The 26,710-nt window shown below is 48.0% G+C and overlaps 7 protein-coding genes across 7 annotated transcripts; 4 read left to right on the forward strand and 3 right to left on the reverse strand.

Moving 5' to 3' along the window:
- Positions 1 to 2,156: 2,156 nt before the first annotated feature.
- On the reverse strand, positions 2,157 to 4,076 carry apdG_0 (Acyl-CoA dehydrogenase; the record flags this gene model as incomplete). The annotated part of the gene is made up of 5 exons (XM_031145002.1): positions 2,157 to 2,493; positions 2,558 to 2,761; positions 2,810 to 3,002; positions 3,162 to 3,334; positions 3,439 to 4,076. 5 exons carry the CDS (start codon positions 4,074 to 4,076, stop codon positions 2,157 to 2,159), a joined length of 1,545 nt encoding a protein of 514 aa, XP_031010010.1.
- A 5,056-nt stretch (positions 4,077 to 9,132) lies between these two features.
- On the forward strand, positions 9,133 to 11,042 carry ada2a_1 (Adenosine deaminase; the record flags this gene model as incomplete). The annotated part of the gene is made up of 4 exons (XM_031145003.1): positions 9,133 to 9,292; positions 9,345 to 9,731; positions 9,792 to 10,453; positions 10,503 to 11,042. The coding sequence occupies 4 exons, from the start codon at positions 9,133 to 9,135 to the stop codon at positions 11,040 to 11,042; spliced, it is 1,749 nt and encodes a 582-aa protein (XP_031010011.1).
- Positions 11,043 to 11,836: 794 nt separating this feature from the next.
- On the forward strand, positions 11,837 to 18,562 carry atg2 (Autophagy-related protein; the record flags this gene model as incomplete). Its single annotated transcript, XM_031145004.1, has 3 exons — positions 11,837 to 12,031; positions 12,103 to 18,471; positions 18,497 to 18,562. The coding sequence occupies 3 exons, from the start codon at positions 11,837 to 11,839 to the stop codon at positions 18,560 to 18,562; spliced, it is 6,630 nt and encodes a 2,209-aa protein (XP_031009920.1).
- A 1,606-nt stretch (positions 18,563 to 20,168) lies between these two features.
- Positions 20,169 to 20,811, forward strand: TMC1 (AN1-type zinc finger protein; the record flags this gene model as incomplete). The annotated part of the gene is made up of 2 exons (XM_031145005.1): positions 20,169 to 20,645; positions 20,737 to 20,811. 2 exons carry the CDS (start codon positions 20,169 to 20,171, stop codon positions 20,809 to 20,811), a joined length of 552 nt encoding a protein of 183 aa, XP_031009919.1.
- A 449-nt stretch (positions 20,812 to 21,260) lies between these two features.
- On the reverse strand, positions 21,261 to 22,753 carry FDH1 (S-(hydroxymethyl)glutathione dehydrogenase; the record flags this gene model as incomplete). The annotated part of the gene is made up of 5 exons (XM_031145006.1): positions 21,261 to 21,478; positions 21,536 to 22,173; positions 22,236 to 22,371; positions 22,448 to 22,562; positions 22,736 to 22,753. 5 exons carry the CDS (start codon positions 22,751 to 22,753, stop codon positions 21,261 to 21,263), a joined length of 1,125 nt encoding a protein of 374 aa, XP_031009918.1.
- Positions 22,754 to 23,843: 1,090 nt separating this feature from the next.
- On the forward strand, positions 23,844 to 25,316 carry MCH5_0 (Riboflavin transporter; the record flags this gene model as incomplete). Its single annotated transcript, XM_031145007.1, has 2 exons — positions 23,844 to 24,252; positions 24,409 to 25,316. The coding sequence occupies 2 exons, from the start codon at positions 23,844 to 23,846 to the stop codon at positions 25,314 to 25,316; spliced, it is 1,317 nt and encodes a 438-aa protein (XP_031009917.1).
- A 717-nt stretch (positions 25,317 to 26,033) lies between these two features.
- LHYA1_G000014 (uncharacterized protein) lies at positions 26,034 to 26,702 on the reverse strand (the record flags this gene model as incomplete). Its single annotated transcript, XM_031145008.1, has 3 exons — positions 26,034 to 26,071; positions 26,121 to 26,166; positions 26,223 to 26,702. The coding sequence occupies 3 exons, from the start codon at positions 26,700 to 26,702 to the stop codon at positions 26,034 to 26,036; spliced, it is 564 nt and encodes a 187-aa protein (XP_031009916.1).
- Positions 26,703 to 26,710: the final 8 nt, after the last annotated feature.

Raw genomic sequence — 26,710 nt, forward strand, 5'->3', positions numbered from 1 at the left:
CACCAGGGGCCATTTCAAATTCGGGATCTGTTTTCGACGGCCACATAGCCGGAAAACCTCTCCAATTAGACAAAGGTATTTTCGCGCATCTCAGTTCCGATACTGGTAGCGGGAAGGATGACGATGCGGATGAGGAAGATGCAGACGAAGATAACGGAGGCGAGAGCGATTCGGAAAACAAGGACCCTAATTACCAACCCGGCGAGGAAAGCAACAGTGGTCCTGGCACACCTGCTTCCGAAACAGGCGCAGGCATAGCCTCTGCTAAGAAGCCTACTAATTCTTTCTTCGAACAATCAAAGCCCGTAGGTGAAGCCGATTCCGACTCCGGTACCAGTACACCGGGCAAGAGCTTAGCAGACCGAATGACATTTCCCTCGGGTACATCCTTATTCCCCACTACGTCTAACGAAGAGAAGGAGAACACTCGGCCGAATGCAGGGAGACCTTCCCCAAATATCAAAAGCCCATTCTCCTCACTCAATGCACCCGTGAATGGGGTTACTGGGGACCATACCTGGAATCAAGGTAGCCCAATCAAATTTGGCTCCAGCACTCCAAACGGCGATACTAAAATCGATGCTCCGACTTTGAGCGTCACAGCCGCAACTCCTACCAAATCTTCGGGCGTTTTCGGCAGTAGCCTCTTTGGAAATGCCAAGGAGACGAAGCCCCCTCAGTCCAATATATTCGGAAGCCTTACCAACTCCAAGCCCACGGTAGGCTTCAGCTTCGGCGCATCGAGCTCTGGTCCTTCCCTCTTCCCTTCTGCAGTGCCTTCTGCTAGTACTTCTCGCGCCACTAGCCCGGGTGCTACAACCGATGGCGATAGTGGCGTAGAGGGTGAACCTGATGCCGAACGTCATGAGCAGATTGATCTTACCTCAGGTGGTCCTGGCGAGGAAGATGAAGAGGTCCTCCATGAGGTTCGTGCCAAGACAACCAAATTTGTCACGAAGGACGGCAAAGGGTCTTGGGAGACTAGGGGCGTAGGACCCTTGAGAGTTCTTAAGAACAAGGACACTGGGGCAGTCAGAATGCTCCAACGTGGCGACCCTAGCGGCAAGATTGTGTTCAACAAAGGCGTTCTTTCTAATGCAAAGTACGAAGCAACAGGAAAGACTGTCAAAGTTATGGCTCTGGCTGGAAATGGCGACGCTCTCGAGACTTGGGTAATACAATTCAAGACGCCGGAGTTTGCGCAGGCTTTGGCTGCAGTTCTAGAGGCAAACAAGACATCATCTTGAATGCCTGAGATATATGAGTAACCTGGAATTGGTCTCTATGGGTGGACTCAATTTCTCGATCGACATAATTGTGTGTCTATGGCATTGATCATGGGGGCGATGGTGATATGGAAGAAGTAAAATTGATTGTCGTGGTGACACTAAATTTTTGGACATGTTCTTGCTTTTCGTTTATACCAAAAAGACGCATACGGATCCGGGATGGATGGTTTTCGCGGCATGGGTCTGGCGTTATATGGGGTTTATATGCATAGCGGTACAGTCGTTGTGGATTGATACACGTGGTGTTGGCGTTGATAGACTTTGTAATGAAGCTTAGTACATAATTGCATTCGGGAATAAGCACCCCTTTTTCAAGTATTCTCGAATTCCTATGCTGTGAAGTCGATTGTTTCTCATTGTTCGCCTGTGTCATTGGGTGAGAATCTAAAGAAGATTCAAGGATTGTAGGGCATCGAGGACGCGGGTCTGCCCAGGATATGATACAGATCCGTGGAGGTACTCAGGTGTTTTACCCCACACCTGGGGAAGTCAGGACGCCAGTATTTCTCGGTCCGTTCGCGAAACTTGATTATACAATGATACCTGCCTCTTTTGCTCTTGCATTCCCAGGAGCCGATCAGGTCTCGCCTACCAAGGCCTGAGTTGCACTTCATTTTCAAGTCTGAAGAAACACCACTTGTTCCTTCCTTATTAGAATAGCAAAACGCAATATATGAAGATAGGTTGCAAAGGTTCTATAGTCTACTAATGCAGTTCGTAATCCCCTAAGCTGATGCAACGTATCGATAATGTGTGAAGTTAGTTTGCCCCTAATCCAATTCATAAATTGCCCCAATAAAGTTATAAAGCCTAGATTAATGCCCGACCTTGCTTTCCTTTCCTTCATTTGCTTCCTTTCCTACTAATCTACAACATACTCTTCGGCATATTCTTCAACGCCTGTCTCACGCCCAAATCGCCCAACACTTCCTCAGCACCGCCCAGGATAGCATCAAACTTATACGTGCGGTGGAACATCTCAATCGTGCGCCCCATTCCCGTCCGGGTCAAAGCCCTGCCGCCAAAAATCTGCACAGCCTCGTCGGCAATCTCGTGCGCGGAACGTGTGGCGAACATTTTCAGAAGGCCGATGGGGCCTGCTAGGTGCTGCGATTGTTGCGAGTAGGGCATTTGCGTCATTTGGTAGGTGATGTTTTCGAGCCAGGCTTGGTTGGCTTCACAGTGAGATATCATTTTCGCTAGTCTGTGGTGGTAGTGCATTGTCAGTATATGGAGAAAATGTGGAACTCGATCGGGCGGGGGCTTACTTTTGGCGGATAACTGGTTGTTCGATTAGCTTCTTTCCGAAGACTAATCGCTGATTGCTCCATTTGAGACATTCTTCTGTTACGGAACGGCTCTGGCGGATTACGGCACAGCACATCATCCAGCGCTCGTGGTTGAAATTTGCGAGGATGACATAAATCCCCTTGTTTTCTTTGCCCAGGAGGTTCTCTACGGGGACTTTGACACTGTTTACAGTTAGTAGGGAGGTATCTTTGGAGAGCTAGGGTTCATACTTATCGAATGTGATGAATGTAGTACCTGCGGCTGCAGAATAAGAAGTCTTGATGGCACTGGTTTCAACGCCTTCTTGTCGCTCAATCAGAAGGACAGATAATCCTTTGTCGGTGCGCACTCCAACCACGAAGTAGTCACAGAACACGCCATTCGTAATCCACTTCTTAGTACCATTAACAATGTAGTGTTTTCCTATAGTCGATCGGTGATTAGCGGTTGTTCTTCCCGGAAGGTTTCGAAAGCGACAAAACAGATTGCTTCAGAAGCAGTCAGGTTTTTTCCAAGTTGAAAAAGCTTGATGATCAACATATTCTGGGAGTACAGAGAGGTAATAAGTGCTCGGAATCATACCATCTGGTGTCTTGGTCGCCGTTGTTCTAATGCCCGCTACATCACTTCCAGCGAAAGCCTCAGTAATAGCAAGGCAGATCTTCTTTTCCCCAGAAAAGACTTCATTGGCAATCTTTGCCTTCCATGATTCGTCATTAGCAAATTGTAAAACGGCTGATAGGGAGATTGTCATTCTAGAAGTATGTTAGCGTCCGAATATTTAATTTCAGGAAATACATTGAGCTGATGTGAGTATCTCATATGAACAACACAATCAGGGCCAGAATTTTGGACTCACCCAGCCATGTTTCCATCTTGAAATCCTCTGGCATTCGCCCGGACCATTTCCTGCCCCACAATCATATCGTGGAAGTAGTCGAATTCATCTCCCTCCATCGCACCATCCATCAAGCTAACGCCGTGCATATGTTTACCAGGACCCAACCGCATATGCAGGATACCCTTCTTCGACATCTTATCGATAAGGTCTTGTGGGATATGTTTTCCTTCCTCCTCACATTTCTGTGCTACAGGGTAGACTTCGGTATCTACGAAAACTCGTAATGCCTTCTGTAACTTCCGATGGCTCTCCTTGTAGTATGGGCTCTTGAATTGAGGGGTTAGCCATGTTGGCTCGCCATATGGAACGACGCTGAGGTCTCCAGGCTTATGCTCAATGACCTGTGGCTTCTCGCCCTCGATGGTGCCAATACAGAGACTCGAGTACTTCTGCAGCACTTCCTGTTTGTGAAGATTGTAGAATGCTTCAGTAGCATCGGTGCCCGCGACCTGCTTCAGGACATATTCGCCGCCAGGATGCGCATCGACGAAGTCGGAAACATCGAAGACCTTGCTATCAATAATGAACCAGGTCGAGTCTTCAGATGAGCCGTTCTTTGCAACCTCGTCTCGGGAGAAGGTCTTCAGAGCAGCCATGGTGGATAGACGATTTGTAGAAAAATACAATCACAAGAGAAGGAAACTGTCGAGCTTTGCAGGTTTGAAAAGATGACTTACATAGGTACTAACGTGAGATGGGATATTGGAATTGTTAGGAAGTAAATCTGGGGTATTTTACCGGGCCCGGGTAGCTCAACCTAGGCTAGGCTGCGGACCGAGGCTTGATTGGCCGACCAATCACTGTCTTGTATTTACAAAGCGTTTTCCACCCCATAAACACCAGATAAGCGACACAATATCAAGAGATCAATACTAGCGTATTAGACCAGGTCAGTGTTTTTCCCGTACCTCGTGATTCCGAAGGTGTCAAGCTAGTGCAAGCAAACAAACCTTCGGTACAAGTAGCTTCTTCTTCGGTTGCACATGCAAGTCTTGTCGGTTTCGCTGTCATACACAATTCAACGACTTCTTTTCTAAACCGTCCGGCTGACATTGAGAACAAGCGTTTTAGTTAGCTAAGCAAGGAGCCCAAGCTGGATTCCCAGAAACATGAATAGGTCAAGTGATCATGGTATTAAAGGCCTATGCTAACGCTACTCGAATTGCTCATCTAAACCCTCCTTGGCCAATGGAGCTGCTGTATGAAGTACCTCGTACTAAGCAGCTCAGTGGTTCAATGGACACGCACAAGCACTTGTTGTTGTTAGACCCGTTCGCCCTTCGCCTTTCGCCCTCTGCCCCCCTTACGCCAGTCCGCCATTTAACCCCAAACACCAACCCTAGATCCGCCCTTTTCCGGCCAGCGGAATCGGATCAGTCATCATTTCTTTCCAAAATGGCGTATAGTGCTACTTGGTGTTAGTGGCATCTGATATCAGGGCGTAAGAGGGCGCATCGGAACATAGGACAATACAATGTCCCATCTTGAGTGGTAACTTCGAGTCGATAATTTCGGCCCCGGTGCTATTGCACGCAACCATAAGGTCTGGATTTTCCAAAATGTGTGAGAAACTGAGAGCAAAGCAAGCTCGAAAACCGCTTTGACGATTCTCTCAGTTTCACACTCAAGATGGAACACTCTGCTATCCTAATTTTCGAATGTCAATGGGTCGAAGACTTACCTCGATTTCGCCAAACATTATCCTTCACGTCTATTGCCCTTGACTGCAAACTGTTAGCTCTTTGAAAGTTTCAACTGGAAACCAAACTGACAATGGATCATCGGGGTTTGGTTTTGGCTTGGGCTTGGGATCTCTTTGCACTTTCCGGTGACGGAATAGGAATGGTTGGTTTATGATGAGCGTCATGTTGTTGATGATCATGTGATAATTCTAAAGTCTCAATGTTTTTGGTGAAGTATCATATAAGAGTTTTCAAGATGAGGTGGCAGGAACTCTTTATTTATATTTTTCTCTTCCCTCTTCCTAGCTGCAAAGCCGGGGGTTTCTCTGGAGAGCATTCTGCCCTATTCAAAGGGCGGCTTGCCCCGCCCCTTTCAAGGTGTTTACAAGGTGTATACAGGATTAATGGTAGCCATTCGATGGGCTTGACCTTTTTGCTGCCTCGAGTTAATAGGTACCGATCAAGGTTCCCTCTGGCCCTCTGGGCTGTGTAATTGGTTTATGACTGGGCAGACTCGTTCAATCCAGACCGACGCAGTTGCGTATCTTCGGTGTGTCGAACAACGCAGCGACGACTCAGAGCAATAGCGGAAGCCTAAATAACAAGGATCGACAGTGTCAGACGACTCATGGGCGTCGGTCAGTGGTTGATTTCTTCCTATGCCCCGCTGTTTCCTGCATCTTTTGCCCAAATACAGACACCTCGCAGGTCAGGCGTGCCAAGCAAGTTCTGTGCGCAAATTTGCATGACTGCGAAGGAACTCATTGGCGTAAAGCCCACCGAACCGCCCTGCCTGACTGCACAGCCCACGTCACGCAATTGCGCGGTTGACATGTTTGCCTCAGCACTTGTGACATTGGGCCGCAACTCCTCGCATTTCCCAAGTTTCTCCTCACCTGCAGACATCATGGAGCTGCCCACCCGATATCGTGAATGTATCTGTGAAGACTTTGAAGGAAGTTGCTTGATGAGACCCATTCTACCTTGGAGGGATGGCCTGATCAGCTGGGACAGTGATGATTATCGTTTCGGACATAATGGCTCTCCTTCTATGACTTCTGGGTCTTCACAGCCATCTACATCACGATTCACCCGCGAAGCTGAAACTCAATGGGGCAATAAGCAGGGACCAAACATCGATCCATCTATAGCACATATTGCATCGGAAGCTGACGCATTATGGGACATCAGCGAAGGATTAGGCACTCGACCATATTCAGCTAACGACGACTTATTCCCCAAATATTACACTGAATGCGAAAAGTGCTTCAACAGCAGTTCTCGGCGCTCTCAATTTTATCTACACGGAACCGAACATACTAGATTTCAAGAGAATGCCGATACAAGGCCGTGCGAACACTTTCATCTTTGCTGTGATGAGGATGGCGACAACATCTCGGACGATCAGAGCGAGTGGAGTGAAGAAGCCTATAATCTTGAGACTATCGTAATCAGGGCATTGCCCGGGAATCTTCCTCTTGCTGCACACTTGATACCAATCTTGTACCAAGATTACCATGTTGGTTCACAGGCCAATATAATACAAAAGGTTGTTCCATGGCGCGAGGATATCACAAGTGATGGGAAGAATATGCATTCTCCTGGAGCCTTTGGCACGTCGGAAAGTCATCCTGAGAAACGCCCCCGAAATACAGGATCAGATGGCGGTGATGATGAAGACGAGGATGGAGGGGGTGATGATGAGGACAAACGAAAGCGGAAAAGGATGAAAGGTAAGAGCGTCCTCCCATTCTTCTTTGCATTTTGCATGAAAAGCGGTCTTTGGGGACGTGGCTGATCTATTCTTCTTTACATGCTACAAAAGGACGGGAATCATTCTCTGGGAAGTATAAAATCGTCTTCGTAGCCGCTCAAGACATTCTCTAGGGGCTGGAGCAGCTACAATTTGGTGACCTGCGACTAATAAGCACTGTTTTAGGAAATTCTGAGAGCGACAGGGTCGAACCAAATGCTCGTCTTGCCTGCCCTTTCTATAAAAGGGACCCGACAAAATATAATGTCCAGTTCGATGATGCAGGCGAAGAATCTGCCGACAAAACGAAGAAAACGGAGTTTCGTGCTTGTGCCGGGCCTGGATTCAAGAATATTCAACGCCTGAAGTGAGTCTTTTTGTTTCAAGTACGCAGATGATGATGCACTAATAAAGCTCTAGGGAACATCTCAAGCGAAAGCATTATCCTGTTCAATGTGATCGGTGTTACACGATATTTCCCGGTTCTCGGGCAACCTCTATTACTGAACTGGAAAGTCATCGCCAGCTTCCTACACCATGCGAGCGAAAAGAATCCTCTTTGAAAGAAGGCATTAGCGACGCACAATGGGCACAGTTGGACAAGAAGACAAGCAGCAAGGACAGTGTTGGTACTTCAAACGTCGAGAAGTGGAATCATATATGGAGTGTCTTGTTTCCGGACATACCAGTGCCATCAACTCCCTGTAAGTGTAGCTTCCTTTACTGCTGCGATAGAAGGGAAGGATTGGGTGTCGTAGGCGTCTTCCAGAATAGTCTTTGACGTGAGCGGTTTCCAGAAGCCGGAGTTTTAAGATCCATAATTTGACTTTCTATTCATATTCTATTTCTATTTTGTATCTGTCTGTGAACCATTTATACAGTGCTATCTTTACATCTAAGCTGATTGTTCTCTCAGGGTACGACAGCCCCTCAAAAGAGCTCATGACTTCAAACGAACAAACCCGTCCATTCGTCGACCTGTTCAGACAAATGCTGGATTACCAAGTAACCCAGAAAGACATACAAATTCCCGAAGAGTTACAAGAGACTATGAAAACACAAATCGTTACACTAGCTGGGAAGGCTTTCGCGGTCTATAAAGAATTCGAAGGAAGCAGCTCAATGAACTCGAAATCCACACGAAGCCTACAGCGCACTTTCACGTCTGGGGGTGCAATGCAGCCCATATTTTCGATTGCAAGCGACCGAACACAGCGTCGTTCAACAACGTCATCAACGAGTGCGCCCTCAAGCGTGGTATCGATGGATAGTCCTGAATCGATTGAGGGAATGAACTATTCTCCCATCATATTTAACGTCACGTCGAATCCCTTGGGCGGATCGCATAATACTCTCGTCGCGTCTCCGCTCCCGAGTTCAGACGTAGATGATATTGTTCCGCCAAGGCATCAGGGGACATCTAGTAGGTTAGATGGCGTTGTTCATCGAGCGACATCTGGCGACAGCCAAACGCGCGGTGAAGAAGAGAGCGCAGCGTAAAGTTATCGGGTATTTGAAAGCCGGATAGAGTCTTGGTAATGATACTATTGCTCAAAGTCAGTGAGCGATCCAGGTAGTTTAGCTAAGCCAAGACAACCTACTTATCCTTCAGGGCGCAGTCAATTAAGAGGTAAACAGTGACCTGTAAACACATCTCGCCATATGAATGCAAATCATTCCAACATTACCTCCAAAGACACATGTCGGAAACCTTCGAAGTCTTATTGATATTACAGTTATTCCGGCGACCGTTTGCTTAATTCCTCGACAAAGTCTTACTGTACTGTGGCTGCAGATCATAAAGTAATTGATACCGCCAGTGACTCATACGGCAAAGAAATATATTGAATAATCTTATATGCAGTGAGAATGTTTGTAGCTAGTGGAGAAGTTGTAGTCCCTTTCTCTTATAGTATCGCCTGTCTATTTGGGCTTGCTACAGTATCGGCGAACCCCGCAGCGGGGCTGGCGGGGGAAGCAATTAAATTTCTTGACTACGCGCTGTGCGCGTATACTGTAGTAGAGAGATAAAAGTACCCACCCCCACCTACCTCACCACCAGGACTCCATTCAAAAGTGGGATATATCTCTTCAGAATAGTTCAATTCTTTCTCCTCGAAGTACGATCACGGACGTTCGCAAGCAATTCAGCTTCAGAGAGCTTGATATCGAATACCGATTTCGTACGTCATCTCAGGAAAGCTCGAGCTTTCTATAATGCAGGCCCGAGTTAGGAACATAGAATGGCCTTCGCAGATTCCAGACAATGAATGGGCTTCGGTCAAAGAGGGGATTCCAAGTACTGAGGAGCCATTCATCTCCCAATACGTGTCTGGACGTGAAGCTCTCATTGCACAGGAGAAGAAACAACGAAGCGGTAACCTTCACATCCCTTTCTGCCATCACTCCCTCACTAATTATATTTCCAGATCACTCATTCCGCCAATCCCTCTCCCCAATCGGACGTGAAGCCTGCGAAATCGTCTCCCGCATCCGCGCTGAAGAACAGGCCTCAATATGGAACTCCGGACTCGAAGGTATCCTGGCCCAGAAGGCAGGCGGGAACGTATATCCGGGCATGATGTTTAGTCTTGCCAAGGACCGGATGGAGAAGACGAAGCTGTGGCAAATTGTGAGAAAGATGCCGAAGGGCGCGTTGCTGCATGCACATATGGACGCTATGGTAGATTTCGATTACTTATTCAATGTGTTGCTGGAGACGAAGGGTATGCATATTTATTCTACGCAGCATTTGGGGACCGAGGAAGCAAGGGGGGGAGCGTCGTTCAAGTTTCGGTTTCAAAAAACTGATAGAGGTATGTCATGACAGTAAGAGATCAAGTTTATCTATGGAGCGCAGCTAAAGTTGTGAATAGTGGGTGAGAAATCGATTTGGAGCTCGGAGTACAACTCTGGCACGCCAATTCTTCTCACAGAAGCGGCGGATGCTTTCCCAAATGGCGGTCGAGTGGGATTTATTGCCTGGCTGAAGAGTCGGACGACGATCACAAATACCGAATCTATTGAGCACCATCATGGTGTAGATGCTGTCTGGAGAAAGTTCTCTTCTTGTTTCAGTATTCTAAATACTATCATTTTCTACGAGCCGATATTCAGGATCTTCATGAGAAGAATGATGAAGCAACTACTTGATGATGGCGTCAAGTGGATCGATTTGAGACTTGCATTTACCTTCAGGTACTATAGAGAGGGGAAGGATGAGCCAGAAGAGAGTTTTGACAGGATGTTCTACGTTTTTGGCGAAGAGATTGAGAAATTCAAGGCCTCTGAAGAAGGCAAAGGTTTCTGGGGCGCAAGAATGATCTGGACCGGTCTTCGAGTACTCGATACGAGAAAGATTATAGAGGATATGGATGCTTGCATCACTATCAAGATGACATATCCTCACCTCGTCTCTGGATATGACTTGGTTGGACAAGAGGATGCTGGTCGACCTCTAAAGGATGTGCTTCCAGAGCTGTTCTGGTTCAAGAAACAGTGTGCTCAGGAAGGCGTTGAAATCCCCTTCTTTTTCCATGTATGGATTTTCTTTCGAAAAACTTGATCTTCTAACTAACATTTACCAGGCTGGAGAATGTCTCGGTGATGGTAGCGACACCGACCAGAATCTGTTTGATGCTGTTCTTCTGGGGACCAGAAGAATTGGCCATGGCTTCTCGCTTTACAAGCACCCACTTCTCATTGACATGGTGAAGGAAAAGAAGATTCTCGTGGAAAATTGTCCCATTTCCAATGAGGTCCTTCGTCTGTGTACGTCGGTTATGTCCCATCCTTTACCAGCACTTCTTGCTCGCGGAGTCTCTTGCTCGCTTTGCAATGACGACCCAGCAATCCTGGGTCAGGACACCGCTGGGATGACTCATGACTTCTGGCAGGCTTTGCAAGGTTGGGACAATCTTGGTCTTGCTGGACTTGGGTCCCTTGCGGAGAATAGTGTTCGCTGGGCGGCATTTGAAGACCAAAACTCCACGAAATGGGTCCAGGACATCAAGGATGCCACTCTTGGAAACGGTGTGAGAGCCGAGAGAATGAAGCAGTGGTCTGTGGAGTGGGAACAATATTGTTTGTGGATTGTCACGGAGTTTGGCAATGATGCAGATAATTAGGCTTCTAGAGCTGTGGAGTAGGTATCGTAGAGTTCATGTACTTCGTAAAGGGTGGACGGTTGCACAAAACCACGGCGTTCAACATCGAGGGCATTTGAGCGGTTTTATATTGCATGAAGAGCTGACGAGCCTTCAAAAGTCTAATCTCAACATTAGCATTGTTTTTAGATTGCTTTAAGAATAAATTATTTCGAACTCCTTTTTGTAGCCATTTTGTATTCGGTTCCAGACGTCACAAAAAGAAAAGGAGGGGGGAAGGTCCATAAATACGGCCGGTCATCGGCAAGTATACAAACTTCAAAGACTTTGTATATCGTGAACATTAGGTTTTATATAATTTCTTGTTTGTAGGAGTTATTACAATATAACCAGCAATAAGATTCTCCCCTTAAACTAATTGCGCCTTACTTTGAAGAATAGAACAATTGCCACCACATTCACGTGTGCTGGTTGTTATCGATAACGGGTAGACCCACTTGCAGCCTGGTGACGAGCATCGCCATCATCAATACACCTCGTGAAGGAGGTCTATGGTCTACGTATATGATGTATCGGGAGGTCATCAGTTACTGCCCTAGTTGTGTCGATGCGTTATTCACAGGCCAACAGTCGCTTTGTTGAAAATAATGAAACCCGTATCAGGAGCATCGCCAGAAGTCGAGCACGCGGCCCTCAAGATCAGAAGCCGTCGATATTGACGCAGAACCAGTCTTCGTGCCAGCTTTCCAGCTGGATTTGGAAGCGGTCATTTACTTAGGTCGTTTCTTTTCTCGATTTAATCCGCAACCCCCAGGATGGCGTCCTACTTCCAAACCTCTTGGTTATTCCCGGAATACTTCAAGTCCTCCTCGATGCCGAAGCGTCTTCTCCAGTACGTGCTCTCAAAGCTGGAGATCCTCGATACCGATGACTTGGATCTGGAGAAGCTCGATATCGCTTGGGGAAAGAATAGCACGGTTGAGTTCCGAGACGTGGGGTTACGATTAAGGGTGATTGTCCTAGGTTTCCTAAGACTTCCTAAGTGATTAATGGGCAAAGGCTAATACTACTATGCTACTAGAAATTAGAGACTCTTCTCCAATTGCCGCCATCGTTTGAGCTTGTTAAAGCTCGTGTCCTACTCCTCCGCCTTACTATACCTGTCGATGTTTACAATAGTCCCATCATTGTTGAGGTAGACGGGGTGGAGGGGCAACTACGAGTTAAATCGAAACCGGAGAAAAACACGAAATCGGCGCCACGTAAGAATCATAACTGGAAAGGGAGGCAGCCTCGGTCAAGGAGTTCCGGAAACAAGCCCTCCCGTACTGGAGGCCACAGTGGGAGACGAGAGTCGGACTTTACAGACGACGATGATTTGGATCCAGCACTTCCAACAGCTGCTGATTTGGCGCAGTCTTTCTTGCAGACTGAGCCAGAAAATGCAAAGGCGGAGTTGGAAGCAGCACTATTGTCAGAGACACAAGAGCTTGGAACAGCTTCTTCGGTTATGAGCGATGATGGGGAACTTCCTATTGGGACCGGAGCTCCCCTTTCACTCCCAACGTTTATAACAAATTTCCTCCAAGGCATGGCCGACCGCTTGGAAGTAAGGATTCATGGAATTACTCTGAATTTAGAGCTCGAAATCCCCAACGAGTCTTCGAGATCCCCAACAGTGAACTCAGCAGATACCGTCACAGTCCAGTTGAGGGTAGAAACTGTAGATGTCGAAGGAGTTACACAAGAACTGGAGGAATCCACAATTTTGGGGGAAGACAGTCCGAAATTACTATACAAGGAAGGCAAACGGCTCATTTCTCTGTCTAACATAAGAGGGGCCCTGATATCCGAAGCAAGCCTCTTTTCGAGCCTAGCGAGATCATCTGGACTTTCCTCTCCATCAGCAGCGCATTCGGATGTCTCTGAGGATAGACGAGCTGCATTCAAGGCTACTCATCCACGGGGTAGTACAATAAGGACATTTGATGGCGCTTCTTCTGATCGTAGCTCTACTGCTTCATCCGCGGGGCTCTCAACAACGTCTTTACCAAGAAACTCAAGCGATATACAGTCACTAAGTGGCTCGGTAGTTGCGAGCGATAGCGGACGCTTTGATGATGCTTCAGAAGATGGCGAGGCTTCACATATGGGAGACAGCACCCGTGGAGGTCTAAGTGATGTGGGGGACAGCATTTATCAGAATTCTGCATATCTAGACCAACTTACAGAGAGCCAATATTTGGATGAGGAGGACGAACAGGAAAATCTGTCTCATTCTTTGTCATATTCTCATAATCCCCAGGCCAGCATAAGGCGTAGCTCTCCCTTATTGACCCCGAAGGCCTCAATGCGCTTTCCGTCGACGCTGGAACGAGAAGCCGATGATTCTGGTTCTGCTGCTGAGCCGCGATCCCCTGCCATGCTGCAATCTAATATCCTTCCGACTAGGCCTCACTCAAGGTTTTCAGAGGGACGTGTCTCTATTTCTCAAGCGTTCCTTCCGGCAGACCTGTCGTCACACCTCAGTGCAGAGGGAGCTTCTTCAGAAATCTTGGCTCAAAATATACCTGATACTGCTGCCAAGGCCTCAGAAAGTGACGAAGAAGATGGCGCCTCTACCCCTATGGGCGAACATGATCTCGCAGAGTCACAATTATTTAGCCATGAAGATGCTGAGAGTATGTACATGAGTGCTATTTCTCATGCATCATCAACGGCGAAAGTCCCTGGGGGTTGGGCAAACTCAAGCAGTGACGGAAGTGATGAGGATGTCCCGTCATCGCCCCACAGCCCGACTTTGCCCAAGACTGAGAACGATTCGCGAGACAACTTGCAGCATGCTCAGAAGCATTCACCTATGCAAACCATCGCAGATTTACATTATATGGAACGGTCTTCATCTTCAGTTGCCTCGTCTCTACGAATATCCAAAGCATCATCTTCGTCACCACCACAAAAACAGCCATCGCCCCCAGTGCTACAAATGTCCAGTGGTACCTCTGAGCTCTCCATCACTTCCTCGGATGAGTATTCTAAACTTTCAAAGCAAGTTTTCAATATCGATCGAGTCGACATCTACATTCCAGGTTCCAGACCCAGCAGGATAGCAGAGCCTGAAAACATAGCGCGAAGTACTTTTGACGGCCGAAGTGAGACATCCCAATCTACTTCTGTAAATGTCCCAGGGGCATTTTCAACACACCTGCCTAAGAAGAAAACATCATCCGAGGGCCCACAAGTATCAGTTGAGGCACCAACCACAGCCTCTGTGAAGGGAATGCAAAGTGATGATAAGGCGATCGAAATACAAATTGGCCAGCTATCCACTCAATTTGATATATCTGTGGGCAGATTGATCTTCAAGCTTGTGCAGCAGCTTCAAGAGGCTCTGAACCAAGATGCCCCTCCTTCTACTCGTACTGAGCCGGATACCACTTCTACTTCGCTCAATATCAAGCTGAGCGCCACGAAGATCTCCGTTATGTTTCTAGAGAGACTTGAAGGTACTTTGGGTTCGGCTCAAGCTGCCTCAGATGAAGGTCGACCGGGCCGACCACAAGACAACGATGTCCTTCTGCGGACAACACTTGAAGGTTTAAGTGTCAACACAGTGGCATCACAGTCGACCACGAAGACTACGGCCACGCTGAAGAAGTTCGTCTTCGGTTACGCACAGGAGAGTATTATTTCTTTTGATGCGGATCTCCAAATGCGAGCTTCTGTCCGAGATCTGAAGGCCTCTGACGGGATCGATGTTCGTGTTCACATCTCGACAACGGAAGACGTCACACGATGTGAAGTCATTACATTACCAATGCATGTTGCTATAGACCTACAAAGGCTTGATGAGACGTTTAGCTGGTTTGGTGGGCTCAGCAGCGTCTTGAACTTAGGCAGCTCTATAGCTTCAAATACCACTGTCACCGCGAGCAGCCCCAGCAAGCCAAAACCTCGGGGCGTACGTTTCGAGACCCCGATCAAGCCTGGTGATAAATCGTTAGTTGCTCAGAATAAAGCAGATGTCAGAATAGGTGGCTTTGTCCTTGATCTTGTTGGGGCCGATTGTAGTATTGGTGTAGAAACATCAGCTGTCAAGATTGTCAATCGCGATGAGGGCATAGGAGTCTTTGTACAAGCAACCAGACTCTCTGGACCACATCTCAGACACTCCAACGAGGACCCTGCCATCATTGCGGATATCAACTCAATCCGTGTCGAGTTCCTTCCATCGCCTAAGGATGCGGATTTAGCTCGTCTCCTTGCTCTTATCACACCGTCGAAATCGAAGTATGACGAAGATGATGACATTCTCCTTGATACTTTGATGCGTCAGCGCAGACATGGTCCAGTCTTGAGGCTCAATTTTGACGATTTTCAAGTCCGCATGGCTAGGTTAGACGAGCTCAATTATCTTCCGGACCTTGGCGAGGAGGTTTCAAGGCTGGCTACTGTTGCAAAGTATCTTCCTGACGATGAGCGTCCCGGTCTATTAGCTCTTATCACGGTCCATAAATTCGATGTACATATCGACGTGAACAATACTGTGGGCACCGTGCAACTGTCGTCTAGGGATATCGAGGTGGCACAGATCACTTTGCCGGCCCTTGTAGCTACCCGTATTAATACCATATCAGTTCGCCGTAACGGATCAGAGGAAATCATCGGCGCTACAACCGACCCCGAGCAGCAGCAGCCAAGTACTAGGTTTCCTGCAATTATGGCGCGCATGATTGGCGACGAGATGGAGCCAGTCATCAAGATCAAGTTATGGAATGTTAAGATTGAGTATAGGGTGCCTACTCTGCTGACTCTACTTGGACTTCTAGACAATGCATCTCCACAGGACATGTCGGCGAGTCTAGCAGCATCAGTAGCCACACTAACCGACTTTGCGCGTTCAAAGGCTGCTCAGGTGGCACATCCCCCGGCCCCTAGCCCCCCCGCATCAAAGCCAATAGCCGTCGATATTGTCATGCGAGATTGCAGTCTGGCGTTGAATCCTCTCGGCCTTCCATCGAAACTCCTTATTGTGCTATCAGAAGCACATCTAAGTGCCACCCTCCCTAAAGATCAGAACACATCTGCTTCATTGGAATTGAGCAAAGCTTCACTGCTCATCGTTGATAATGTTTCCCACCTTGTTTCGGGAGATCTTTCGAACAGACCTAAACGCCACTCATTCGATGGCGGTAGTAGTCAAGTAGCAGATCTTTGCGCTATGGGGTACGTTTCTGTCAGCTACATCTCCTCAGCAAAAGCAGAGGTTAAGGTCACGGCTGGCGAAGACGCCGAGCATTCGATAGATGTGCAGCTTCGGGATGATCTATTTGTTCTCGAGACATGCGCCGATTCTACGCAAACCCTGATCGCCATCTTGAATGGGCTGGCTCCGCCGTCAGTGCCGAGCAAAGAGACCAAGTATCGGACAAAGGTCATACCTGTCCACGATCTCCTTGCATCTCTGAGTGGTGACGCCTTTGGAACTGCGGAAGGAGATTACAACTTTGACGACGATTTTGGCCTTAACGAGGGCTCGGATGCTGAAGATTTTGGGGGAGATGGGCCAGAAGACCTAGATTTCGATTCACATTTTTACCAGCAAGATGGTGATGAAGAGTATGATGAGGCTATTCTGGAAGACGAAGGCGGTCTCTCGGCTTCGACACAGCTCAGTACGCGTGACACCCGTGATGGGGTCCTACTAGAAAGCTTTATAGAACCAGAGGCCGAGGAGGAAGTTGGTGAACTTGACTTCCACGAGAACCACTTCGGCACAGGTTCCGTCCAAGGAACCGCGCACCGGTGGAATTCGACAAAGAACACGTATGATCGTTCGAATGCCTCCAAGGTCCGTAAGAGCCCTCTGAAGGTTTGTGTTCGGGATGTACACATCATCTGGAACCTCTTCGATGGCTACGACTGGCAGAACACTCGGGATACGATCACCAAAGCAGTCCAGGATGTCGAGTCACAGGCCATCGAAAGGAGAGCACGCAATGATAGGCGCTCCACATTCGACCAAGATATCGATGATGAGGATACAGTAATTGGCGACTTCCTCTTCAACTCAATATACATCGGTGTCCCAGGAAATCGCGACCCTCGAGAACTCGCAGCCGCGATCAATCAAGAGCTAAACGATACTGCTACCGAAACGGAGTCCATCGCTACTACCTACATCTCATCTTCGCCAAGTAGGCAAGGAAGTTCTCGTCAGCCCAAGCCTAAGAAACTTCGGCTGAACAGGAGTAAGCACCATAAGATAACCTTCGAATTAAGAGGTGTCTCTGTAGATCTTGTAACTTTCCCTCCGGGTACTGGTGAGACTCAAAGTTCAGTTGATGTTCGCGTAAATGATCTCGAGATCTTTGATCATGTTCCAACATCGACATGGAGGAAATTCGCTACCTACATGCAAGATGCCGGGGAGCGGGAATCGGGAACCAGTATGATACATCTCGAGATTCTGAACGTGAAGCCTATCCCCGATTTAGCAGCCTCTGAAATTGTACTCAAGGCAACTGTCCTTCCTCTGCGCCTTCATGTCGACCAAGATGCTCTGGATTTCATCACGCGATTTTTTGAGTTCAAAGAGGATTCTTCGGCACCCTCTCACTCCGCGCCCGGCGATGTTCCATTTATCCAAAGAGCAGAAATCAACTCGGTGCAGGTCAAGCTGGACTTCAAGCCAAAGCGTGTGGATTATGCAGGTCTACGATCAGGTCATACGACGGAATTCATGAACTTCATAATTCTAGATGGAGCAGATATGGAACTTCGACATACCATTATATATGGCGTCTCTGGGTTTGACAAGTTGGGGAAATGTCTGAATGACATATGGATGCCCGAGATCAAGCGTAACCAGCTTCCTGGCATCCTTGCTGGACTAGCTCCCGTAAGATCGATTGTGAACGTGGGTGGAGGTTTCAAGCATCTCATTACGGTCCCGATCAAGGAATACAAAAAGGATGGACGAGTTGTTCGGGGTATTTCGAAAGGGGCTTCCGCTTTTGCAAAGACAACAGGTACAGAGCTCGTAAAATTGGGTGCTAAAGTTGCTATTGGAGTACAAACTGTTCTTCAAGGCGCAGAAGGCTTTCTAGGCCCTATCTCGGAAGGTACGATGTCTACTGCTGAAGATGATGATTCGGAGGACAAAAAGCAGATCAGCCTTTACGCCAACCAGCCTGTTGGTGTATTCCAAGGTCTGAGAGGCGGTTATGCAGGGCTGCAGAGGGATCTAGTCCTTGCACGCGATGCAATCATCGCTGTGCCAGGGGAAGTAATGGAGAGTGGGAACGCGGCTGGCGTCTTGCGGGCCGTACGGAAACATGGACCGACCGTGATCCTTCGGCCCGCTATTGGGGTAGCAAAAGCAGGAGGACAGATCTTGATGGGTGCCACGAACTCGTTGGACCCAGTCAATTTACAGCGAGCTGATGCCGTAAGTCTATCCCGATGTTGTATAGGCTAGATTTGAATCCTTGAAACTGACTTGCGTTGCAGAAATACAAGAGGCACTGATGAAGTTATGATTTGCTTGCATAGGTAGCGTATTGGAACCAAGACTGGAAGTTATGGCATTATTGTATCGCATTTTCACAGCATAGCATTATATTATTTGCGCGGAGTTTAGGTATAGGATAAGATAGGAAAGAAGGAAAGAACATCCATAGGGTGAAGGCTTTTAGATTGACCTCCTAATCCATACTAGAAATTTGATGAGAGATTTCAGTTGTATCACAAGAAAGTAGAAGCTTGTCAATGGTTCCGAAATCATATATGATATATCTAGTATATGACGACCTCGGTTGGGTCTCATTCAGCCTTCTCAGGTCTCACTTCAGCCTCGTTCAAAAAGAGGCCACCAATCAGAGCGTGCTGCGTAAGGGAGGTTTGTACAACACATGCGGTGTTCACCAAATCGAATGGGAGGCTGCATAAACTGCGCATGAGCATCGCATGAGCGCTCCAGGCGAGCCTGTAATGGAAAAGTGATGGACATATTTGTGTTTTGTCAAGGCCTAGAGTAGCTGATGCCACATGATCACGAGGTTGCGTTGCAATATGATGAAATTGTTCTCGTCTGATCTCGCACGCAGCGTCGTGTGTGGATGAGAGGTGAAGGTGGGTTTATCAAATTGACATACGTCCCGGAGATCAATGCAGGAGCAGGAGTCAGGTTAGGGCATGGTGCTTGATAGTGATGTGTTGCAATTAGGGAAAGTGAAGAAAATAGATAGATACAGTTGAGTTGAGAGAGAGAGAGAGAGAGAGAGAGATGCAAGCAAAAGAAGAGTGGGAGGAATGACGCATCAAAGACAGCACAGAGTCACAGACAGCCTCGTTGCTAGAATGCGGCGACGACACGGATAGCTACCTTTAGCCATATCACCGGTGTATGGTACGAAAGCGTACTCGTACTTGACTAGGTACTTCTTACTCGACCATAAAGCAGGACAGGCTGAAGTATCTATCGTATTGGCATGCAAAGTGACCAAAACAGTGAGAGACAAGACGAGAGACTATTGTGATCAGGGCTAGAAACACAGAGAAGCGCCTCACTTGGCGCCCTGGTGAGAGCCCGTGAGAGCCCGGAGAGAGCCTAGACTGAAGACAGTAAAGCTACCGAAGGACCCGCGGTACGTGTTGATGCATCCGTACTCCGAGAGTGAGATACAGGATCCGTAGTGTACTGTAGTGTGGTGTAGTGAGTAAGGTAACCAATCTCCAACCTCGTCCCGTTGCCCCTTCCCTTCCCCTTCCCCTTCCCTTCCCTCCCTTCCTCTTCTCTCATATTCATTATCAGATCACATCACATCTTCCTCCAACAGTCAATAGCCACCCATTCTCGCATAGTATATAACATCAACAAAGAACCATCATCTGCAGCCAAACGTCCACCCCCAAACATCGCCTCCACCGATCCTTCTAGAGCACGAGTAAGTAAGCCGCCGCCACCGGAGCCGACCTTCATACACCGACCGACCTACAAGTACACCTACCTACTGTACCTACCTGCTCCTGCCTTATCTCCTTGTCACATCACAAGACACCACCACTCTTCCTTCAACACCACGACCTCCTCCGAATCCACTGAACTGAACATCAAATATCAAATCTAAACCCCTACAACACACAATGCATTCATCACCCTCAAGCTCTCGTTGCGCATCTCCAGAACCCTCCGACACAATGCAGATCTTCGTCAAGAACGTGTCTGGCAATAGTAAGCCCTCTTCACCTTCTTCTCAACGCCTTCTAACCTCCTCCACAGCAATCGCCATGACAGTCCCCTCCTCCCTGACCATTCAAAACCTCACCACCCTCCTATCAGTCCGGACGTCCTTGCCAGAAAGCGACCTCCGCCTGGTGCACGCCGGCAAGCACCTCTCCTCCTCGGACGCCACCCTGTCCGATTACCACATCCCGCGAGAGTCAACCCTACACCTAGCACTGCCCTTAAGGGGCGGCATGCCACCCAAGAAGATCAAGTGCACGTACAAGGACTGTAGAGAGGGTGCCCAGCGCATCATTGGGGACTGTGGGTTCTGCAACGGGCATTACTGCGGGAAGCACCGGCTTCTAGAGGACCACAAGTGCGATGGTTTGGAAGACGTAAGTTGCCCCGGTCCTAACATCACTCCTGTGCAATGGTGGCTCGTTGGTTTAGATTGTGAGCTTTTGGCTGACGTGTAATGAATCACAGTGCAAGAAGGAATCGCACGACCGGAACGCGGCACAGCTTAATGCTGAGCGGACACAGGTCATCAAGGGTATATAGGTGATATGCTTTGGTTTGGCGCTCGGAGCCAGTCACTGCACTTGTATATGGGGCTTATTTGGTGGTGGTGGCGTTTCTTCGAGCGATGGGATGGGTTTGGCATCCACATATTTGTATTTACAGCTTTCCCATGCCTCTGGGTGATTTTAGCGGGCGTATGATGATCTGCTCCGGGGTCTATAATGAAATAACTTTTAAAAACTTGTTTGTTGTTTTCGGAAATCTTATGATTCTTGTATTACGTGGCCCACGTAATTAGCCCGACCTGGATACAGAGTGGATATCATTTTGAGATATTTCACTGCGACGTCTTGTTGAACCATGCTTTATAGAAACTATTATGCTTTTGGAGTTTAACTATTCTCGAGTCCCCATCAAGCAACCAATCTACCCTCATATTCCTTGGACTATGCTCATTTAAATTCATATACATGTAATCCTATCTAACCCTACTTCCTCATATCAACCACACAACGGATACAGTCTCCGGCCTTCATGTCATTGAAAGCGACGTTGATGTGGTCGAGATCCTGTCTGTGAGTGATGAACTCATCAACCTTGAGCTTGCCCTTCATGTAATCATCGACCAGGTCAGGAAGCTGTGAGCGGCCCTTGATACCACCAAACGCACATCCCTTCCACACGCGACCAGTAACGAGTTGGAAAGCTATATCCATATTAGCAACTTGGACGGAGAATAGCCAATGATGAGACGAAAACTTACGTCGTGTAGAGATCTCTTGTCCAGCAGCCGCAACACCAATAACAATACTCTGACCCCATCCCTTATGGCAAGCCTCCAGCGCCGCTCGCATCACGCCCACATTTCCAGTGCAGTCAAAAGTGTAATCGCACCCTCCATCAGTCATCTCAATCAGCTTCTCCTGGATATTCTGGCCCTTCAACTCAGCCGGGTTGACGAAATCCGTCGCGCCGAACTTCTCAGCCCATGCCTTCTTGCTGGGGTTCAAATCCACAACGATGATCTTGCCCGCCTTCCTCATCAGCGCGCCCTGCACAACTGACAGACCGACACAGCCGGCGCCGAAGACGGCAACCGTGGAGCCCTCCTCGACCTTGGCCGTCTCGACGGCGGCGCCGTAGCCCGTGGTGATTCCGCAGCCTAGCAGGCACGTTCGGTCCATAGGAGCGTCCTTGGTGATAGCTACGACCGAGATGTCGGCTACGACGGTAAACTGCGAGAATGTAGATGTGCCCATGAAGTGCAGCAGATCTTTGCCCTTGCACTTGAATCTGGAGGTGCCGTCAGGCATCACGCCCTTGCCTTGGGTAGCTCTGATCTTGCCGCAGAGGTTGGTCTTGCCGGACTTGCAGAACTTGCATTCTTTGCATTCGGGTGTGCTGTTTGCATGTTATTAATGACAACTCTCGTACGTTAAGGTGGGACATGATATGGGACGTACTAGAGTGCAACAACGTAATCTCCTACTTTGACGGATGTGACGCCCTCTCCAACAGACTCTACGATACCAGCTCCCTCGTGACCCAGGACGATAGGAAAGGCTCCCTCGGGATCCTTTCCGGAAAGCGTGTACGCATCTGTATAATCCCAATCAGCTTACCATCGTTTCTTTACTGCATGCCAATGCAGGCATTTATTGATGTGATGGCATACCTGTGTGGCAGACACCCGTGTAGTGGACCTCAATTCGGACTTCGTGGGCTCTTGGAGGAGCGACTTCGACAGTCTCGATGCTCAAATCTTTTCCGGCTTCCCACGCCACGGCTGCCTTTCAACCCCCAAATCGTTATTCTTCATATTCTCGCAATGTGATGAATATTCGTAGATAGACGGTGTATAACTAACCTTGCACGTAATGGTCTATTTCAACACGCCAGAACAATCAGTATCGCGGTTACATAGATAGCGGGGTAAAAGTTGGCTTGGCTTGGCTTTGCTTACCTTTCCTTGAGTCGACATTTTTCTTCTGTTATCAGAGATGGATTCGTTGCTTCAGGACACGCAAAAGAGATACGTTGATGGAGGAATGATGTAGGTGGGTGAAGAGGAAATGGCACAGTATAATGTATTTGAGGGGTAGATACGCGGGCTCTGACTAGAAGCTCGATTTGGCTTTTTGCGATGAGGGGTTGGAGAGGGGGTGGGTGCTGCGGGCTACGTTGATTGACTCTTCGGATTTACTTCGCTTTTGGGGGGTTGCGGTTCCGCTCTTGACCTGCTGTTTCATCGGATTCCTTCGGCATATATGGGGAAGCTTTGCTAAAGATACCGGGATATAATAATAAGGATTCTCGCCATCTTCTCGGGATGTGGAGTTTGATGCTCGGGGAAATATGTCCCTTTCGGGACATCTTTTGCCTTGTCCTCTTCGCGCTGTCTTTGACTCACGCCGAGAGAGAGAGGTTTGAGTTGTCTATTTGCAAGCTTTATTACTGAGAACGCTTTGGCTTTCTTCAGGCATATTTTGCTGCGTACAGTAAAGCCCTGACTTCATGAGTTTGGCTTCATTGTCGTCATGTGACAGTCGTTTCTCCGAGGATGTGCGAGTTTGCCAATAATTACTTATCACTCTTCCCTTCCCTCCCCTTCCCTCCCTCGAGATCAACGGTCTCCCCCTACCTTATTACCATCTTAAATCTCCACTCCCCAGGTAATTAGGGGTTGATGGCGAGGGGGGGACGGTCGATTATTTCACCTGCCCGAACAAAACCTTCCCGATAATCATGCTGTGTGATGCCAACGAGGGCTTCATCAAGGGCTTCATCAAGGGCTTCCAAGTGGAAAGCCCTATTCAAGGGTATTTAAAGACATTTGTGCCTTAACGCTATTTAATATTGACTACATTCCAATGTTTTCGTTAATCTATTGGAGTGGACTCAATGGAAGGAGCATCCTCGATCCCTTCCTACGAGAAAATATGGGTAGGCAATGAAGGCAATATGAATAAACCTTACTTCCGGAACCTCCAGAACTCTATTTTGGAGGACTTGCATTCCCTCGATGCTTTTCTAGCTAAGTACTTATGTTTCTGTTTTCGACGCTGTACAAAATGTTTGCAGACTTCCATTTATCACCACTTCGAGATCCAAGAGACCAAGTCACAGAGAAAATGCGTTACTCGAAAGAATCTCTTGTTAGCAAATGCCTGATGGATGAGGTCGGCTTTCCAGAAGGTGGGGGGAAAGCATGGCTAGTTGTGTTTGGGAGTTGGTGTGCTCTTTTCTCCTCGCTCGGAATTATGAATACAATGGGGGCATTCCAAGAACATATCTCAAGTCATCAGTTGCAACACCTTGATGTTTCTATTGTGGGGTGGATATTCAGTCTTTACGCCTTCCTAACGTTTGGAGTTGGCCTATTCGTTGGTCCGGTTTTCGATACATATGGTCCGCGATATTTGGTTATTTCTGGGAGTATACTTGTTGTGCTCAGTATGACTCTTGTAGGATATTGTACAGGTCAGTTGAAACTTCCAGTTCGAAGATGGGAAGATGCGGCCTAAAAGGTTGACATTGGTTCTTACCGTTCTTTGAACCCGACGTGATGTTGATAGCGCGTTCACTTCCTTTTTCTTTCTTTCCTTCTTTCTTGTTGGTAAAACTGACGATTCGTAGAGCTCTGGCACTTCATAATGTGCTTCAGTATCCTTGGCGGAGTCGGATCCGCCCTCCTTTTCTCTCCATCCATTGCCATAGTCGGTCATTACTTCAATAAACGAAGAGGGACTGCCACCGGAATCGCAACGACTGGTGGTGCATTCGGAGGGATCGTCTATCCTTTGATTCTACAAGTTTTAATTCCCAAGATTGGCTTTTCCTGGACCACTAAAGTAATCGCCGGCATCTCACTAATGCTCTGCCTCTTCGCCAATATCTTCATCAAAGGCAGACTTCCACCCTCACCGGACGCAAACGCTAGACCAGATATCCGCATCCTCGCTCGTCCAGCCTTTGCAACCACTGTTCTAGGAGTCTTCCTCCTCGAATTCGCCCTCTTCGTTCCCCTCACTTATGTAACGTCGTACAGCCTCGCCCAAGGTTTCTCTCCCACATTCTCATTCCTGGTGCTCCCCATTCTCAATCTAGGATCCGTGTTTGGACGCTGGCTTCCTGGCTTCATTGCCGACAAGATAGGCCGATTCAACACGGCCGTCATCGCCATAATCCTTACCGTCGCGGCTGTCCTTGGTGTCTGGCTGCCTGTTGGAAACACCAAACCTGGCCTCGTCATTTTTGCTCTGTTATTTGGTTTTGCTAGCGGTTCGAATATTAGCCTTACGCCTGTTTGTGTCAGTCAGTTGTGTAGTATTGAGAATTATGGACGGTATTATAGTACGTGTTTCTCGATTGTGAGTTTAGGGTGTTTGACGGGTGTTCCGATCGCGGGAAGGATACTCGATGTTGGAAACGGGAGCTATGGGGGCTTGATCTTTTTTGTTGGGCTTGTTTATGCTGGGGGCCTCATAGCATTCTTGTGGGCGAGGTTGATTGCCACTGGATTAAAACTCGGGGTTAAGTATTGATGGGGTAAAACGAATGGAAAATATTTTCACATCTTTGAAGTTGTCATGCGGTAGTGTTTGTGATTGCGGGGTCTGAGCATCCTTCTATGTGTAACTGTCACAGCCCAACTTACTCGAAGCAGGATATCAGGGTATTCATATTGTAGCAAAGCACCACGGTTCCCTAACGACGCAAGGACCCAATTTGAGAACTGACAAATACTCTCTAGACTATTTTGAAGTTCAATGGACATTTCAACGTCGCGGAAAGGTACCGTCGAAGCAGGTGGTTACGGTGGGAAATCGAGAAGTGGACCAGATGGCGGATTGAGGAGAATACTTTAAGCGCTACTTTCAATTGACGGGCAGAAATTTGTGAAAAGACCCTCAGTGCGGATGGAAGTGCTAGAAAGATCTGGACATTGCAAGAAAATGTCAACTATTTGGTTGGAACTACGAAGAGAACTACGAAGAGAACACTATATTCTAATGATATGATGGGATGCAATGGGCAGATTTGAACAATATAGACACGTTTTGATCTCAAAACCTTCAAATATGAGAGAAAGTGGGAGTCTGGTCAGAACAGCTCTTGCGAGCACTTCTTTCTCATTGGGATGTATCTAATAATACAATGCCTGCAAGAATACATACTCTTTAAACCCCACTTCTCTATATTTCTCTATACTTTGGATTTCGTTCCGACGGCCAATTCTCATGATATCTTATCATATCCTGCTAATGCCCAGGTCCTTTAACACTGTTCTTCTCTCCAACTAAACGGGGTCAACAACCGAATCTCATGCGCAAGAAAAGGCAACTTACCATCCAAAGCAACCAAGAATCTACTAACGCAGTTATACGCAGCAACCTAAACAAGAAACACATCATCAGCATACTCCAACCATTGTGTAGAGTCAAACTAACCGTAGCCGTAATCTCTACAACCTCCTTCTCGGAAAAGTGCTTCTTGAGTTCCGCAAACACAGCATCATCAACCTTAACACTCCTCGTCATAGAATCCGTAAACCTAACAACCGCCCACTGCTTCTCGCTCAACCCGCCCTCCTTCTTGCCATCTAGCTCCTTCTCGCCAAGCAGCTTCATGCCCTCCTCACTCACACCTCCTGCCTTTGCCAAAGGCGCATGATGCATCCACTCATACCATGCCTCGTTCACCACAGCTACTCTGCATATCGCAATCTCCCTTGTATCATCAGCCAGGGTCGTCTTTGTGCGGATGGCCCCGAGGAACGAGTTCCAGCCGTCTGCGACGGCCGGTGAGTGTAGGAGAGTGAGATCGAGCGGTTGGAGGGGTCTCGGAGTACGGCGGGCTCGCACGCGGTCGACGATGGCGGTGTCTTCGGGGGAAGATATGGTTTCGGGGTCTTTGTATGGGAGACGCATCTTGCAGG

Source organism: Lachnellula hyalina (genome assembly GCF_007821495.1).
Source record: "Lachnellula hyalina strain CBS 185.66 chromosome Unknown contig00001, whole genome shotgun sequence".
Lineage (NCBI taxonomy): Eukaryota > Fungi > Ascomycota > Leotiomycetes > Helotiales > Lachnaceae > Lachnellula > Lachnellula hyalina.